General features: G+C 46.0%; 1 protein-coding gene across 2 annotated transcripts in view; it reads right to left on the reverse strand.

Moving 5' to 3' along the window:
* Nucleotides 1–19,248, reverse strand: part of Fam117a (family with sequence similarity 117 member A) — a 51,970-nt gene that overhangs the window by 11,285 nt on the left and 21,437 nt on the right. For both annotated transcript variants that reach the window (XM_090350959.1, XM_090350958.1), the window contains exon 2: nucleotides 9,888–10,057. In XM_090350959.1, the coding sequence (XP_090207085.1) occupies nucleotides 9,888–10,057 (170 nt within the window). The remainder of the gene's footprint in view (nucleotides 1–9,887; nucleotides 10,058–19,248) is intronic.

The following is a 19,248-nucleotide window of genomic DNA, read 5'->3' on the forward strand; positions in this document are numbered from 1 at the left end:
AGCACAGGCCTAGGAGCCTGGAAATCTTAGGAAAACAAGACAGGAGGCTCCAACTTCATCCTTTTCTACATACAGTATGACTGCAGGAACCTCAAAGTCTCCAGAATGAGCAGGGAAGAGACATTTCTAGAAAGGAGGGAGCCAGAATTCTGCCCTCTGAGTTCTAACCCTTTGGCCTGACTATCTGATGATAGCCACTCCTTATCCTCATGCTCCCCTTTCTCCACCCACTATTTCTTCTCCTTCTCCTCCCCAGCCTTCCTAGCCCCCAAAAGAGCTTTCCATGTACCACTTCCCTCCTCAACTGCATGAAAACAAGGGGCCCAAGATGAAGTCAGGGGTGGAGGGCTTACTGCCGGAGCACCCCCACCACCACCAAGGGAGAAAGTCATTAGCTCCAAGCATGAAGTCAAAGAGGCCCACATCCCTCCCTACTACCAAATCCTACTTCATTCCAAGAGGGGCCCAAGGGGCCGTTGCAATGTGACTGGTTCCTCTTTAAGTTCTGTGCACATGCTGCCAGAAACACGAAGGCCTGGGAATCATCTCCTTCAAGAGGTCTGCTGACCTCCCCCAAGAGGCTGCTGTACACAGAAAGGAGGGGGGGATCAGGAAAACACAACTACTCACCACCCAACAGCTGCTGAGAGGAGCTTGTGGGCTATCTAAGCTGATTGTGAGAGCAGGCTGCTGTGTACGACAGCTGTGTGGAGCGGAGCCACTGCAGGCCGAACCCCTGGCTCTTCCTGCCCCCAGCTGTCCATCTTTATAGCCTAACTGTACAACACAGCCAGTGTGGGATGATGTTCCTAGCCTCTGTGCCCTGATGCTGGCATCACCAGGGAACATATCCTGAGATGCATCCCCTTATCATTCTTCCTTTAGGAAAAGGGCAGCCAGCATGTTCCTGCAGCCTGAAGTATGGGCACATACCCCTACTCCTCAGGGGACACTGTCTCTCACAGTCTCTGGAAACCGAGCAGCCGGTGTTCTTTCAAAGGCAAACATCAGAGTCTCAGAAGAGGCTGCTACCTTTCATGCTGAAGGGGAGGAGAAGGCCAATCTCTCCCTTCAGTTACTAGGACCTGACCAACACACAACCATCTTCCCTTCCCAGGATACTAAAGCCAAACCCATAGATCACCATTTCTACTAGTGAAGCTCTAAGGACCATGGAGCCTGCCATCCTGGAAAGGTGGCAGAAGCCAGGGGAGGATGGCAAAAACAAAATGATGATGTCATTTCCCTTCATTCAGTGAGGTGGGGAAGAAACAGCTGACTGAGGCTGTCACTGGCTACTAATGCACATCTCTTCACATTCTTCCATTTCTTTCTTTTAGTATATGTGAGCAGGTGGAAGGAGACCTGTTGGCTGGCGTGGGAGTTTAGGAAAAATATGAAAATCAGAGCATCCCAGGCCACATCCTCTATCAATACATTTTACTCCACTTCTATTTGGCAACATTTTCCACTATGCATCAATCTGAATAGATGTTCTCTACAGCTATTATTTCTTTGTTAATTTTTTTCTCTTCTTTTCTGTGTGCTGGCACTAGGGCTTGAAGTCAAGGTTTCACACTCTTGTTGGGTGTTTTTGCTCATAGCTAGGGTTCTACTATTTGAGTCAAGCCTCCAGTTCTGGTCTTTTTTTCCCCCTGATTAATCAGAGATGACTTGATTGTCTGCTTGAGCTGGCTTTGGACTTTGATTCTCAGATCTCAACCTCCTCAGTAGCTAAGATTATAGGCATGATTCAATACCCAACAATCACTGTTTAGTCTCAACACCCACCCCCTACCTATAGGTATTACCATCCCCGGTGCTTTGTCTTGACCAGACAAATCCATCTCCTTTTCTGCCCTCACCCTTGGCTCCAAGCCTGGGGTGAGGGCTTGGAGCCATCTAAGATGCTATGCTCTTTTTCTATCCCCAACCTTGTCAACGGGGACGTCTGCCATAAGTTGGCTGCTTTGTGTTGGGTGCTGGCTGCTCCATCTCCTTTGCCCTTTGGGCTCAGCATTCATACACTGAGTATCTATTGAATGTATAGTGTGTGCCAGCTGTAATTCCAGAAGCTGGAAACACAACAGTGCATAGAACAACCAAAGGCCTCGACTACTGAAGTTTGTTGTGGACAGTGATAAATGTAAAAGCTTAAACACAATCGATAGATAAGATAGAAAAGGATAGAAATGCTGAGCAGTGGGAATGCAATCAGAAATGCCAGGAAGTCCTCATTGGATAAAACCAGGAAGCAGGTGACGAGTGAGCCAGATGGACCTGAGAGGTAGAGCCACACAGTCAGGAAACAAAGAGCAAATGCAAAGACCCTGCAGCAAGTCCTGTGTGTCGGGGGATCATGACAGATGAGTAGAGGGAAACTGGGCAATAGTAGTGGGAGAGGTCAGTAGGCGGGAAAGGTTAAAATGTAAGTAGTAGGGGGCCAGGAGTTTGGCCTAGTGGTAGAGTGCATGAAGATCTGGGTTCGATTCCTCAGTACCACATACATGCAGAAACCCAGAAGTGGTGCTGTGGCCCAAGTGGTAGAGTGCTAGCCTTGAGAAAGCCCAAGGATAATGCTCAGACCCTGAGTTCAAGTCCCAGAACTGGCAAAAAGAAAATGTGTGTATATATATATATATTTATATACATATGTAGTGTCAAAATGTTTGGTATTTATTTTTGTGCCAGTCCTAGGCCTTGAACTCAGGGCCAGGATGTTGTCCCTGAGAGAATTTTTTTGCTCAAGGCTAGTGCTCTATCACTTAAGCTACAGCTCTACTTCCACTGTTTTTTGTTATTTGTTTTTTGTTTGTTTTTGGCAGCTAATTGGAGATAAGAGTTTCATACTTTTGTGCCTGGCTGGCTTTGAACCACAATCCTCAGTCCTCAACCTGCTAAGTAGTTAGGATTACAGGCATGAGCCACCAGTACCCTGCATGGGTGATTTTTTAATTTCTCTTTTATGTTTTACAGGATTTTGCAATCACTAGTGTTTTGTATCCCCATAAACAATAATATTGGTTCTCTTAACTGTAAAATAATATATATCTACTGTAAAATATCAAACGAAACAAAGACAGGAGACAAAAGAAAATGTAATTGGTATATGAAATTGTGGAGCAGTTGTGTTTTCTCCAATTATATTCTGTTAATCCTCTTAATGGGATTAAAAAAAAGGGGGGGAAGAAAATGAAAAAAGGATGCCCCCCCCCACCAGAGATATTGGAAGACTGTAAATATTACCTTATATGGCCAAGTTTTTGCAAATGTGAATCAAGATCTTCAGATGGGAGAATTACTCTGGGATTATCTGGTTGGGACCTAAATGCCATTCTATGTGTGCTTGTGATAGAGGGCCAGGCAGAGGGAAAAAGATAAAGCAGGGTGACCACAGATGAGCGTACTGCAGTGATGTGGCCACAGGATACCAGCAGCCACTGGAATCTGGAAGAGACGAGGAGCAGGCCTTCACAAGAGCAAATGAACTGGGTGTGGTGCTACATACTACAACCCCAACACTTAGGAGGCGGAGAGAGGGGGGGGGAGTTGGAGGCAGAGAGAGAGAGAGAAAGAAAGAGAGAGAGAGAGAGAGAGTCCAACCCAGACTACATAGGGAGACTACCTCAACAAATAAAGAGGTGGGCCGGGAGTTTGGCCTAGTGGTAGAGTGCTTGCCTAGCATGCACAAAGACCAGGGTTCGATTCCTGGGTACCATATACATAGAAAAAAAAGCCAGAAATGGTACTGTGGCTCAAGTGGTGGAGCACTAGCCTTGGGAAAAGTCCAAGGACAGTGCTCAGGCCCTGAGTTCAAGTCCCATGACTGGCAAAAATAAAAAAAACTAAGGAGGTTCCTGAGAGCACAGTTCTACCAATTACTTGTTCTTGGCATGGAAACTGAATTTCAATTATGATCTATAGAACCTTGAAGAGAAAAAACAAAAAAACTTCTGTTGTTTTAAACTGGTAAATCACAAGGTAATTTGTTAAATCAGCCTTAGGAATATAAGATAGCAGGTTGGCCTGAGATTGAAGCTGTTTACATTCTGGCAAGCATGTGCATAAGTGTGGGCTTTAGCTTTAACTGCACTGGGTGTGTTAAGAATGTCCCCCTTGAGCTAGTGACTCATATCTATCATCTTAACCATTCAGAGGCTAAGATCCCAAGGATCACAATTCAAAGTCAATGCGGGTAGAAATATCTATGCGATTCTCTCCAAAATAACCAGTGAGGAGCAAGGCTGGAAGAATGACAACCAAATTGGTAGAGTACCAGCTAAGCAAGTAAGTTGATGAGTATAAGGCTCCAAGTTCAAACCCTAGTGCAAAAAAAAAAAAAAAAAAGTACCTCTTTCATTTTAGGTAGTCCTTGTTGGACAAGATCGTTCTTTATTTCATTCATTCATTCTTTTTTGTTGTTATTGGTGTTATTGGTCATGGGGCTTGAACTCAGGGCCTAGATGCTGTCCCTGAGCTCTTTTGCTCAAGACTAGCACTCTATCACTTTAAGCCACAGCACCACTTCAGATTTTCTGGTGGTTAATAGGAGGTAAGAGTCTCATAGACTTTCCTGTCCGGGCTGGCTTTGAGATAGGATCCTTAGATCTCAACCTCCTGCATAGCTAGGACTATAGGCATGAGCCATCAGTGTCTGGCTTGTGACTCCCCTTTTCCGAGTTTCACAACAGAGGTCCGAATCAAGATCTCCTTGGCGTACAGTAAGCCACAACTAAGATCTCCCTTCCAGGCAATCACCCTGACAGTCAAGCCAGGCTTCATGGTATCACTGTAAATGATTATTCTAGAAAACCAAGCTGCGGAGAGCTTGTGTTCAGAGGAACAAAAGCTCAGTTTGCTAAGGGACTCTCACTGGAACAGCCAGGTTTATTTCACATCCTGGCCAGAAGGAACAGCTGAGAGAAAAGCAGCACTGCTTACTGACTGTGAGTGGCAGCAGCCAGCTGCGTAGTGGATGCTCTCACAGTGTGCCAAAGCGGACATGGTTATACCGAGAAAGCCTTGCCTGGAATAGAGTTCCAAGAGAAGAACTTGCAGAAGGATAACTGGGCCTGCAGGAGCAGGGTACCTGCTCAAAGAGTAGCCCTAATATAGTGAGAAGAAGGGCAGGATGGACCTGAAAACCTTCCACCCAGGAATGTCTGTCTCAGTTTCCAATCCATCTAAGTTTCTATCTGGATTTATTTATTTGTTTATTTATTTATGCTAGTCCTGGGGCTTGAACTCAGGGCCTGGGCACTGTTCTTGGGCTTTCTCAAGGCTAGAGCTCTACTACTTAAGACACAGTACCACTTCTGGCTTTATGTGTGTGGTACTAAGGAATTGAACCCATATTCGTGCATGCTAGGCAAGCACTCTGCCACTAGGCCAAACTCCCAGCCTCTATCTGGACTCTTGTGACCAGCAGCAGGAAGAGTCCTTATCCTCACTGTTGTCAGTACAGAAGCTCCCTGTGCAGAGCTGGGCTGGGCCCTGGGACCATAACCTCCATACCTGTGTGGAAGCAAAGGGCAGCATGATGCCTGGCCTGGAAGAGACGTTACTGACTATGTGAGGAACTGAAATGCAGTCCCTTAGGACTCTAGACAAACAGTAAGGCAGGAAAACACTGGCAGGAGGGGGAGATCTGCCAGCACTGAGAATCTGGGCTGCAATTGGCCAAGACTACCATTTCTGGCCCTATAATGGCTAGGAAATTCTTCAGATTTTCCATCATCACCCCATTTTCAAATATTTGCTGGTGTTGTCAAACCATATATTCAACAACTGGCTCTGGTCATCACTGGAAAACAGGCGGTGTGCCCAGGCCCCTTCACCCACCATAAAGAAAAACATGTCTTTTTGTTTGTTTATTTATTTGTTTTAAGGTCTGTGATGGTAACACTGAATTATATGTGATTACTGAATGTTAGGACACTAGCCTGAGAACAGGGAAGGATCCCTAGCAAGCAAGAAGAGATAGGAAGATCTTCCAAACCAGCAGGCCTGCTTTTGCCTCTGGCTTTCAGGGTGTTCCAGGAGATTTGAATAACCAAACCAACATCCACCACAGGGGCTTCCCCCTCTCACCTGGAGAACGTAGAGAAAACAAGGCTTGAAAGGAGCAGAGGACTGATACCACAGGGTATGAGCAGCATAGAACCAGCAGGGGAACTTCGCTCAAACAGTCCTCCCAGCTGTGGTGAGCCCACTTCCTCCCTCCAGAAATGTACAAGACTCAAATGTTTTGCACAGCAAGAAGAGAGAAGGGTGACCACAGCCACCAGTATGTGTTACCATCGCTAGCCTTGGCCTGGGCCCAGGCACTAGGAGGGGCCAACCCAAAATGTTTAGTGGCCAACTCTATGGAACTAACTGACCTGGGGGAAGGGTGGGCCACAGAGAGAAAAATGTATCTGTATAAGCTCAGGAATCCAGCAAACATCCTCCCGGTTACCAAGGTACCTCCAACAGATAATGGTGATACCATTCAGGGCTCTTCTTAGCCCCTTTGACCACCTGCTCTCTGTCGGCCTCTTGCTGAGACCAGACTCTTTCCTGTACCCACTTTGCAGACTTCCAGGACACCTTTCCCATTGCTCCTCCTGCCTCAGTCACCACCCATGGTGACTCCTCCTTTCTATAACAGCCAGTTCTCAAATAAGAACCATCCACACCCTTCCTGTTCCCCTTGTCTCAAGTATGTGGGTAATCTAGCTCCCCACATCAAATCATAAAAGTGCCTGAAGACTACCCACTATCCCAGACTCACATCTTTAAACATGAGTCAGAGAGGAATTTTGGGATTTGGGGAACACTGCAACAGACTCAAGAATGGAAAGATTTTACCTCCATCTTCTGTCCCATAGAGAAGTCTCTAGTACACAGCAAGCCAGCTCTCTGATGGTGGGTTGGCTGTGCTTGCTACCCAGGTCTGAAACTGGTTTGGAGTGAGCAGGACACTTACTCTCTCTAGGGAGGCTGGAGGAAGTACTGCTTCACCTTTACCAGACTTACGGATGCTAACGCCATTGCATGGTAGGCCTCTGGGAGTACCAGAGTTAATGTGGACTCTGGCTGCAGGCTTTGGGTGGCAGGAATCAGGGCACATGAAAAGTAGTAATGAGTGCCTGCCAGTTGCAGTAGATAAAGCAAATAATAAACCACTCTACTGCTGTGCCTGAAAGAAAAGAGGCACAAGACAGAGGAAGCAGTAGGAATAGCCCACTCATGCAAATAGAGAAAAACTGGGTAGAGGTCTGCAATCCATCCATGTTTACATCCTGTAGTTTTCAGTAGGCTGAGGCTATAGCTCAGTGATAGAGCCCTTGTGCAACACCCTGGATTCTCTCATTAAAAAACAAAATCTTTCAAGGATTTGCACAGATGCTCCCCCTTTCTTCATATTCCCTCCATCTCCCTAGTAAACGCTCTCCTTCATCTCCATCATTCCTGGGTAACAGCTCAAAAAGGAAGGAACATGTTACTTAAGAAGCTAGCAGGAGAGCCTCAGGCCTTCTCAGTGTAACACCAGAGCTGAAGAAGGTGGCTTGTGCCAGGCCGGAGCCTCGAGCAGGAATTTGAACAAAGCCCAAACCTAGAAGCAGAAACTTCCCAGAAGACCAGGCATGAAAGATGGGCAGAGCACATATTTTGGTTTGGATGCCTACACTGATCAGAATTCACCCACCTCCTGACTGCAGCCACAATATTGACAGGTTGCTAAGAGTTCCTCGAGGGCTGGAGTCTATCCCAAGGAAAGAGGAAAGCTGGATGGCTGGGCCTTGCCAGACCCATAGAGGCGCATTGCTGACCTCCGTCTTGCTGTGGCAAGAAGCCCAGACTTGTTATATAAAAGATCTGGCCTGCAGCTGGAGCCTGAGCAAAAACACACAGCCTAGAGGCTATGCCTCTCCACCCGGCCAGGGAATGTCAGAGGCCAACCCTGCCTTGGGTTGACAGAGATCTAACAGAGGAGAGGGATAGGGGGCTTCCTTGAAGTCTGCAGCAGGAAATGATAGAGATAGAGATAAGCTACCTGCTTTGGCCAGAATGGCCACCTCAAGCTCTGTACCTCCAGGAAGCTCTCTTAGAGCAGGTACATCATCTAGCCTAAGCAGTCCCTCCAAAAGTTACACCAAAAGTGGCCTGTGCTCCCAAGGCTTAGAAGAGAGAAGCAAAGCATTCTATTTTCCTGGTCTGCCAAAGGATAAAGAGAACTCAGCACTGGGGCTCCCAGAAAGTAAGCCCCGCTCCATCGGCTACCAGCAGTGTGCTCTCCCTTTATCTATTCACAGAGCTAATGACAGCCCTCAATGTTGACTTGTTTTAAACTTATTGATTCAAGGTGGGGCATTCCCAGGAGAATCCTGCTCCTCTTAATTCTGTCAGATATTTGGTCCCATCTGATCCTTTGGCTGTCTTCATAGAACTGGAATCTAAGCTCAGAGGCCAAATCTTGTCCTCACTTCCTTATTCTTCATTCCAATACTCCAAGACCAGGCATAGGCATTCAAACACTCATTAATAACATTTGAAAATGGATTTCATTTTTAAAAAAAGAAAGGAAGGGGGCTAGGAGTTTGGCCTAGTGGTTAAAGTGCTTGCCTAGCATGCACGAAGACCTGGGTTCGATTCCTTGGTACCACATACTTAGAAAAAGCCAGAAGTGGTGCTGAGGCTCAAGTGGTAGAGTTCTAGCCTTGAGAAAGTCCAAGGACAGTGCTCAGGCCCTGAGCTCAAGCCCAGGACTGAAAAAAAAAAAAAAAAAAAAAAAAAGGAAGGAAGGAAGAGAAGAGGAAGCAGAGTGAATTGCCATAGGAAACACATCACCTGCCTTCCCATGACCTCAAAGTGGGCAGGGCAGGCACACTCCACTTAGTGTTCAATTATTACTCAGAATAGAGGGCTGATGGCTATGCCCAATATTCTTTCTTCTGTCTCCATCTGTCCAAGCACAATGTCAGAATCAGCTTCAACTGCATCTGAAGGGAGCCTTGACTCTTACCAACTCAACTGCTAAGAATGTTCAAATCCTGAATCAGATTAAGAAACCTTTTCATGTAATTCCACAAATAAGATGACTTCTTGTTTAGCCTCATACTATCTTACCCCCAAACTAACACATGCACAAGATTCCTTCCAGGCTCAGAATTAAATGAGCTGGGCATTGGTGGCTCCTGCCTGTGATCCTAGTTACTCAGGAGGCTGAGATCTGAGGATTACAGTTCAGTTCAGCCTGGGTCGGAATAGCCCATGAGATCCTGATCTTTAACCACCAGAAAACTAGAAGTGGCTCAAAGTGGTAGAGAGCTAGTCTCGAGCAAAAGAAGCTCAAGGACAGTACCCAGGCCCTGAGTTCAAGCCCCATGACCACCCCCTCTCCAAAATGCTTAAATGAGAAGACCAAGCTAAGCAAACATACTAAAGAGAAAGAAGAACATGGTCTCCACAGGACACACAGGGTACCCTGGAACCCTAGAGAGGGCTGTTGGCAAGGCATTATCTAAAGCTTCCCACTCCTGTTTCTCTATTGGGGTCTATCCTGGGTCAGCACACTCACTGGCCATTTCCTCCAGCTGTGTAGGGAATACAAACTCAAATGAATGTGGGCTTTAGTTTAATTTTAGCAAGGAAAGTCAGCTGTTGATTACCCACACATGAGCCTTGAATGCCAAACCGATGCCGTTCCTCCACACTGGGCAGGTGGAAGGCAAACTCACTTTCATCTAAGTTGACGAAGAAAAGGAAGCTGATAAACAGCAGGTGACAAAAGCCTCTATGTACAACCAAAATCCAGGACAGGCCATTTTGATAACAGAGTTGACGGGTGGGCTGAAGACCTCCCGGCCATCCCTCCCAATCCCAGTACTAGAGGACTGCATTACCTGGGTGGCCTTGTCATTGGTACAGCAGGTGAAGGCCCCATCGGTATCCCGCGGCCACTGGCCCAGAAGGTAGGAAGTGAGGATGGTGTCCAGAGAGAATGTTCGTCGGACCTGGGGTGGCTGAGGCCTATACACTGACTTTTCTGGGGCCACCGAACATGGGACACTGGCTGAAAGAGAGCAGAGCCCGCACGCCTTCACGTCAACATAGAGGAAGGAGATACAGCAGCCAGCTTTCTCTCTTCTGGGAAGCCTCTGGCTGCCACATCTTCACTCCCTCCTGAGAGAATTTGAAGCAGCCTATAAAACACATACAGTCTTAAAAGTTTTCCTGGCTTAACTTTATCATTAGGAATAACTCAAGGTGTTTCAGTTTGGATTTACTTCCTTTATGTGTGTTTCTATCTTTATCCTATTCCTGGTATATGAAAAACTGGAACTCCTAAGTCTGTGCAGTTTCCTGAGAACAGCACTATTTCCCATCATGAAAAAGGGAACTTCTTGTGCATGGACAAAACTCAAACTTTCTTCCCTTTTATCTTCTGCCCTTTTCCCTCCCACCAGCTCCATGGCAGGGCTCCTACATACAAATCCCACTCAATCAACTGAAGGATGTTTTTGTATTTCCTTCAGGCCTAGTTCACTTCAGGGAGCCTGGGTGACTGGGATGAGATAACTGTGTAACTACTTTCACTCTCCAGGACTGAGGGAACCAGTTTAGGAAAACATTTAAGTGCCTTCTATCTAAATGAGACAAAAATAATGCCATTGTAAGTCCGTTCATTTACACAGTTGGTAAAGCTTAAGGGCTCTGGATCATCTGCAAGTTTCAGTGGTCCAGGGTTAACTCCATCTTCCACAACAATATTCAAAACATTTCACTAATATAAGGTCTCTAAAGGTTCTCTCCTTTAAACGGTACAAATACTTTCACATCTATAGTAATCCCTTGATAATCTATGTGTACATTAAGCACAGCAAAATGGATTGGGAACTGTGGGTATAAATACACTTGAAGGACTTTATATTAAAAAGACACCAACAGATTGACAGTCCCGCAAAAAGTTAAACTTAGAATAGCTAAGTATCCAGCAATTCTACCTTTAGGTACATACCTTCCAAAAAGGTGGAAACCGAGGGCTTGAAAAGCTATGTGCACACAGGTGATCATCGCAGAATCAATCACGAATAGATTAAAAAGCGGATGGGCCGGGAGTTTGGCCTAGTGGTAGAGTGCTTGCCTAGCATGCACGAAGACCCGGGTTCGATTCCTTGGTACCACATATACATAGAAAAAGCCGGAAATGGTGCTGAGGCTCAAGTGGTAGAGCTCTAGCCTTGATAAAGTCCAAGGACAGTGCTAAGGCCCTGAGCTCAAGCCTAGGACCGACAAAAACAACAACAACAAAAAAAGTGGAGGCACCGCAAATGATGCTAAGTGAAGTAAGCTAGACACAAAAGCAAACGCTATGTTCCACTCCTATGGGGTGCCTAGAATAGGCAGGCACATTCCTAGGGAAAGTTGAACAGGGGTTCCCAGAGGGAATGGGTTATTGTTTAACAGACACATTTTCTATTGGGAGGATAAAAAAACAAAAACCTGGAGCCAGGTGGTGGTGGCTTACAACTACAATCCTAACCACTCAAGTGGCTGAGATTTGAGGGTCATGGTTTGAGCTAGTGTCTTCCTAAGTCAGACCAGGCTGATCTTAAACTCAAGATCCTCTTACCTCTGCCTCCCTAGGGCTGGGATTTCAGGTTTGAACCACCAGGCCTCCCAACATGTCATTTTAAGTGATCTTAACATTTCCATACTGAAACTCTTTAAAAGTTCTTTCAAAGACTGAAGTGAAACACTTTATGTTATGTCCTCTTTTCCTTTATACATCACTTCTCCTCTGGATGCTATCCTGGGCTTTTCCTCTTCCGAGGTTTGGCACAGAGCTAAAATCAGGGCCATCTATCAAGCTAGCTCAATGGCCTCCACCTCTACTCCACCAAGCCTCAAATCCTGGGAATCCCCTGCTAGGAGCGTCTAAAAATTTTGTTTCCACAGTATACATTGCACACTTCCAGGACATGCCATCACTCTTGGTATTTGTGACTCCTAGGTAATAAACAGCCCGAGGCTGAGGCCTGCCTCTGATTTCTCCCCTGTCTGATGTATCCCATGGAGAGCATAAGGCTGGTAGTTGTCAGGTACCCAAGGATCTGAAGGGTAAACCTTCTAGGTGCTGATGGCTCATGCTACTCGGGAGGCTGAGATTCAAAGATGACGGTTCAAAACCAACTCAGGCAGGAAAGTCTGTGAGACTCTTATCTCCAATTAACCACCAGAAAACCAGAAATGGAGTTGTAGCTCAAAGTGGTAGAGTAGTAGCCTTGAACAAAAGAGCTTAGGAATACACCCAGGCCCAGAGTTCAAGCCCCATGACAGATCAAAAAAATAAAAAGGGTAAACCTACTCTAATTATACCATAGATTCTGGGTTTGTCTGCAATATGGATCCATGCTCAGCCTGCTCATTTTGAGTAAAGACTCCATCATTATTGCCTTTTGTCCCCCTTTCTGAGGCTCTGCAGGGCACAATCACTTCCCTTCCCTGTGATCTTGTCACCCAGTAAGTTAGTGGCAAGCCCACTAAGTGCAAAACCCAACTTCAGCTCCTACACTAGCATTTAAATCACTCATTTCATTTTTCTGTGCTGGATTCAAGATGAAAAGGTGCCAACCCAAATTTCTAAGAGCTTCTGCCCATGTAAGAAGCCAGCTCAGACCCTGTGGGCTTCCATCCTTAAGAGTCCTGTGATTAGGGCCGGGAGTTTGGCCTAGTGGTTAAAGTGCTTGCCTAGCATGCATGAAGACCCGGGTTCAATTCCTTGGTACCACATACATAGGAAAAAGCCAGAAGTGATGCTGAGGCTCAAGTGGTAGAGCTCTAGCCTTGAGAAAATCCAAGGACAGTGCTCAGGCCCTGAGCTCAAGCCCAGGACTGGCAAAAAAAAAAAAAAAAAAAAAAAGAGTCCTGTGATGAGGCAGGCAGGAGCTCTGGAAAGATGCTTTGCAACATTACATAAAAGATAATCAAAGATGCAGGTGGCAAGCAGGTGAGCAAGTAATAGGCATACAGGCTAAAATATGATCCTAAGAAGCTGCCTCAACCTTGTGTCAAAGGAAGGAAATGGACTGAAAGGCCAAGAAATAGCTATGGGAAGAAAGACCTTTTAGGGTCCCCTAGTTCCCCTCTCCCAACTTCTTTACCTAAGTCACTGTGAGAACCACCTTTAGTATTTTCAATTTGGCCCCATCCGCACAAAGTACTTTCACGAGATGTAACATTTTACTCTCCTGTCAGCTCTAGAAAGGGCTAGGAAGAGACTGATAAAGCAAAGGTGGGCATCAGTAATTCATTCCTGTAATCATGGATACTCAAGAGGCTGAGATCTGGGAATCATGGCTCGAAGCTAGCCTGGGCTTTTCCTGTGACACTCTCATCTCCAATTAACTACCAAAAAAGTGGGAAATAAAGCTGTATCTCAAATGATAGAATGCTAATCTTGAGCAGGAGAAAAAAAAAAAAGAGGAAAGAGAGAATTATAATCTGTGATGCTACTCCAAGCTAGCTCAGTCATGCAACGACTCACTGAGAGCTCAATGCCTCTTGCACTGCAGACACTCATTGAGGTTTCAGGGACACCTGCCTGGATCCCTGGAGGATGCACAGCTTTTTAAGCCCCCTTCAGGGACAGAGCATGTAGGAGGAAATAGGTCTGATCTGGAGTTGTCAACCTCTTTGTGTTTTGTTTCTTGAGGAAGTTTTGGGAACCTGCTGTCAAAGATTCCATTTGTTTGGGACAAGTTTACCACACTCATTTTATCAGTTCCTGTTCAATGAGTTAAGAGTTCAGTCTCCAAGGCTCAAAAGAGTTCAGTAATCCTAGTAGTATTTTGTGCTCACAGTAGTTGAGAACACTCAGAATCCTGAAATTCAGTTTGAGAATGTAACTACTCAAATTTTGCTCAAGTCTACATTCTTTCTGACCATCTGACTTAACAAAGATTCTGTGGTCTTTATGGATCCTGACTTCTCTGTATCTATTTTCTTTCTATCTATCTATCTATCTATCTATCTATCTATCTATCTATCTATCTATCTATCTATCTATATGATCATAGAAACTGTACAAGGGAAATTTAAAAAAAAAAAGGGAAAAGAGGGCCAGGAGTTTGGCCTAGAGGTGGAGTGCTTGCCTGGCATGCACAAATACGCGGGTTTGATTCCTCGGTACCGTATATATAGAAAAAAAAGCCAGAATTGGTGCTGAAGCTCAAGAGGCAGAGCTCTAGCTTTGAGGAAGTCCAAGGATGACAGTGCTCAGGCCCTGAGTTCAAGGCCCAGAACTGGAAAAAAAAAAAGGAAGAAGGGAGGGCCAGGGAGAGAGGACTGAGCTCTAGCAGCCCAAGCACATGGCAGCCTCTGCCTCCCTCCCTGCTGCAGACATTCTAGGACCTCCTTGTATCTATGTCCAGCTGGAGTCTCTGCATCTGCTTCGTTTCCTTAGATGAGGAAATGACTGGGCCTCAGTCTTCTCTCCAGAGGGACCAAATCCCTGCACAGGGGGCTGGCTTACCACCTAACTTGCCATGAGACAGAAGTACCTCTGTCTCAGAGCCTTCAGCAAGGCACCAATGCCTGCCGCCTGCCCACACTCCAAAATTCTTGGCGTGTCCCTGTGCCTCTAAGGAGACTAAAATGTCATGTTTCTTTCATTCCTAAGAAATAAGGGAAGGGCCCTTTTATAAGATTTTAATAGGGAAAAAAAATCTGCCTCTTATTTCATAAACCTCTCCACAAATGGTTTGGTAAGCACCTGCTGCTTTGGGCACCAGAACTGATTAAGGGATAAACCAAGGTATTAATTTCCCCCAAATGTAACACAAACCAGAGCCAAAGTCAGACACTGATGTTGTTTTTGTGCCATCCTTAAAGGGGCCACAGGCTGGTAGGTATACTGTGGCCCACAGTATCTGGGCAAGGGCTAAGATGTGAGCAGCGTAGGTTGTCTTCTAATCCCCTTTCACTATGATGTGACTATCACCAATACTACCACCCTCACAGGGCCCACTCTCTCTCCGCACCAGGGCACCATCAGCCTGAGTTATGACCTGGGGATGCTGGGATGCAAAGAAGAAATGAAGATACTTTATTCCTTTAAGGTTGAAGGTGGGGGTGAGACAACGAGGAAAGAGAAGACTGCTCAGAAATAAATGGTGATTGTTTTAGCCACTGTACCTATAGATAGATAACTGATGCCCTTGGGTCTCCTGGAAGGCATATATCTTTAGTGATAAGAACATTTTTTTCTTCCTGTTCCTGGGGCTTGAACTCAGGCCTGGGCACTATCCCTGAGCCTCTACCACAAGAGCCACAGAGCCATTTTTCAGCTCTCATGGACTGAAGCTAGCTCAGGCTGGCTTCAGACTGTGATCTTTAAAGCTCAGCCTCCTGAAAAGCAAGGATTACAGGCATGAGCCACCAGTGCCCGGCCACATACTTCCTTTTACTAATGACAGTCTAATGCAGTCTTAGATACCATCCGAGATAAATGGTGCAGGAACAATGTAAAGGTGCATCTAGCTGGACATGGTGGCACATTAATTCCAGATCTTGAGAGGCTAAGGCAGGAGGATGGAAATTCTGAAGGTGCTCATAGACTTGGGCAGCGGCAGCAGCAGGTCACCTCTTAAGTTCTGAGGCCAACTGGAGGCTGACCAACCTCAGTTGAGAGTTTCTGCTAAGAAATCTCACATGTGAGTAGAGTTGCGGTCCAGGCCTGTGGGCTTATCCCTCCCTTGGGTACAAACTGGAAAGACGTGCATAGTGGGCTCTGCTCTGCACATGTGCGATTATGGCTAAAGGATAGGAAGTGCTGAGAGGTGTCAACGGTTGCTTGTGGTTGGAGGATGAACTGGTTTCATTTTTGGAAAGTACCCCTCTCAGATTTGGGAAATAGCACAATCAGTTCTTCTATCAGAGAAGAGAAAGCCATATCATGACAGGCCATGACAAAGCAGCAGGCGCTGGGGTACCGACTGAGTGGCTGCTGTGGGAGGGTGGAGTGTCCTGTTTACAGCACCATGGGGTATTATCGGCCCATCGCATACAGCAGCCTCCACAGCCCAGCCACCTGGCGAAGCACCCTGGCACCAGGCCAGGCCATTTCACCATGCAGCTGAGTAGTGGCGGATGCTTTGGTTCTTGGGCAACAGCAAATGGAAAAAACAAAACAAAACAGACACATTGGAGATAAGAAGCCTTAGGTACTATCTTCCAGAGCCACTTGGCTCTGTCTCCCAACTGTTATGCTTGTCTGGCTTTGAGGAGAGGGGGCCCAGCAGTCCAGTGCTGTTGAGGGATAGTCAACAGAACCAACAGCACACACAGCAGGCAAGACATTGAATCAAGGGTGGAGAAGAGCCCAACGCACAGCAACAGATGGCAGACTCCTTCAGGAAGCAGATTTGCATGCCCACTGAGCACCAGCTCTGTGTTGAACACTGCTCATACAAGAGGAGTAAAGCAAGAAGCTGCTGGCAGGATTCAAGGGGGAAGGCTGATGCAAGTGACCCATCAGTGCCAGTTACCCTGCGAGTACCCCCCTTGGAAATGCCACTTCAGAAGAGTCACCAATTCCTTTTTCCCATACCCAGTTCCTTGCTGGAAGTCAACTCAGGTCTAATCACACTAGCATATCCCCTCAGAGGAATCTGAAGGAGAAGATGACAGCTCTTAGCAGGAGAGGACTGCAAGGAAAAAGGATGATGATGATGCCATGAGACCATTTAAGCAGTTCTTCTCAATTTGGCCAGAAGCAGACTGTGGGGGAGGCAGGACTGAGGACCCTGCCAACACCAAGGACCAAGAGCTCTGGCTGGGCATCTACAGAGACCATTCTACCATTTCACTATGTTTGGGGCAATGCAGCAGAGAGAAGCCTGGGACCCAGACAAGACCTCTATGTAGGCCTCCATCAGCATAAGGCCTAATCATCCCCAAAATACCCACGAGGGACTACAAAAGGAAGAGAGACATCCAATATGGTCTTAGGCATGGCAAAAACTCAACAACTAGCTGGTTCAACAAACAAGTTGTGAGTCATCTCTTGTCGTCAGGCTTTGAAGCAAGTATTAGCACTACTCTTGTAACCTCCCGTCTAAAAGAGAAAATCATACTTATCATAACAGAAACAACACATATGTTACAGGAAGTAAGAACATGATGAACTGGGAGTGGTGGCTCCAGCCTGTAATCCTAGCTACTCAGGAGGCTGAGATTTGAGAATCTCAGTTTAAAGCCAGCCCAGCACTGAAGACCGAAAGACTCTCATCTCTAATTACCCACCAAAAAACTGATGAACCAAAAGTAAAAGACAAATTATGCAATGGTCCATGCAGAGATTACTATGGTGTCACAATTACCTCGCTTTTCCTCATGCACATATGTATACATACAGATTTTAATGAAATGAGATTGTATTACAGGCATTTTTCCATTTTTTTAGGGAGAATGAGGCAGGCACAGAATAATATGGTTGAACATTGAGGGAGCAGGTCTTGCTCTGACCTGTTCCCCTGTGATATAACAAATTTATTTAGGTGTATATCTGCGCGCATGCACTTGTATGTGCATGTACATGTACTTGTGTGTCTGCTGATCCTGGGGCTTGAACTCTAGGACGCTGTCCCTGAGTTTTTCTGTTCAAATTTACGCTCTACCACTTGGGCTTTCTGGTGGCTAACTAGATTCTCACAGACTTTCCCGCCTGAGCTGCCTTTGAATTGTGATCCTCAGATCTCAGCCTCCTGAATAGCTAAGGATTACAAGCGTGAGCCACTGGTGCCTGGTTTATTAGGAGAAATTTTAATTTGGAGAACAAAGTAAAACAGGGATTGAAAATTCTAAATACTTCCCCAAGAACAGATTTGCAATCAGCAGGGGAAGTTCCTTTGAGTAGCCTGGCAGGGATTATTATTCTATTTCAGGACATGTGTTGGGATTAAACAATGCAGGCGTTCTCTTGTGCTAACTGTGGCCCAGGGCCACCTAACGCTTAACTCAGAGACATGGGTTTTGAAGGGAAGTTGTGGTGAAACTGAAATCTTCAATATGACTATTCAAGAATTAGAAGCCTTCTGTGGAAATCCCATGGAGACCCCATTCATCCCAGCTAGTAAAAAGCAATCTGGGGTTTTGAAGAGTTCCTCCCACCCAATACTGCTAGGGACTCAACTCAGGGCTCTGAACTATATGAGTCCCCAGCCCTGAATACCTCATCCAATAACGAGTCATAGCTAATTTCACCACACCAGGTAGATCAAAAAACTAGACTCAAGAAGGAAAAATGAGAGGCTAGGAGTGTGGCCTAGTGGTAGAGTGATGGCCTAGCATGCATGAAGCCCTGGGTTCAATTCCCGGGAACCACATACACATAAAAAGCCAGAAGTGGTGCTGTGACTTAAGTGGCAGAGTGCTAGCCTTGAGTAAAAAGTGTCCAAGGAAAGTACTCAGGCCCTGAGTTCGAGCCCCAGGACTGGAGGGGGAAAAAAAGGGAAGGGGGTAATATCATGTTTCCTCTACCAAAAAGGCTAATAAAAAAAAAAAAAAGCAAACCAGGTACCAGTGGCCCATGCCTGGAATCCTAGCTACTCAGGAGACTGAATCATGGTTCAAAGGCTGAAAAAAGCTGGAAGTGGAACTAGTTCATGTGGTAGAGTGCTAGCCTTAAGCAAAAAAAGCTCAAGGAGTACCCAGGCTCTGAGTTCAAGTCTAGGACAGATATAAACATCCACAAAAAAGAGTGATGGAGGCTCCAAGTCACCTAGCTCAGGCCCACCATTTCCCTAACGGTCTGACACTCTCTCTCTCTCTCTCTCTCTCTCTCTCTCTCTCTCTCTCTCTCTCTCTCTCTCTCTCTCTCTCTCTCTCTCACACACACACACACACACACACACACACACCAACAAAAAAGGAAATGGTATTTACGTACACCCAAAGAATTTTTTAGTCAGGCCCTGACTCAGTCTCCAATGCTATATTTAAGTGTACAGCTCAAGTGGAGCCAATGAAAGCATTTCTGCATGCCTGACTTCAGAAAAATACAAAACACATCTGGAGACAGCTGGAGAGATTGGACAAGAGAACTCATTCTGTAGAAGCAAAGGTGAACACTAACTCTGCATCATCCAGGAGACAAAGGGCAATGCCAAAGTGTACATATGTGTGCAACAACAAAAAAAAAGTTGACTAGTCCCTTTGCTATTCATTCAACTCTCAAAAGCAAAAACAAAAACAAAAAACTGC

This window comes from Megascapheus bottae, chromosome 17, assembly GCF_031878675.1.
Source record: "Megascapheus bottae isolate mThoBot1 chromosome 17, mThoBot2.hap1, whole genome shotgun sequence".
In the NCBI taxonomy this organism is placed as follows: Eukaryota; Metazoa; Chordata; class Mammalia; order Rodentia; family Geomyidae; genus Megascapheus; species Megascapheus bottae.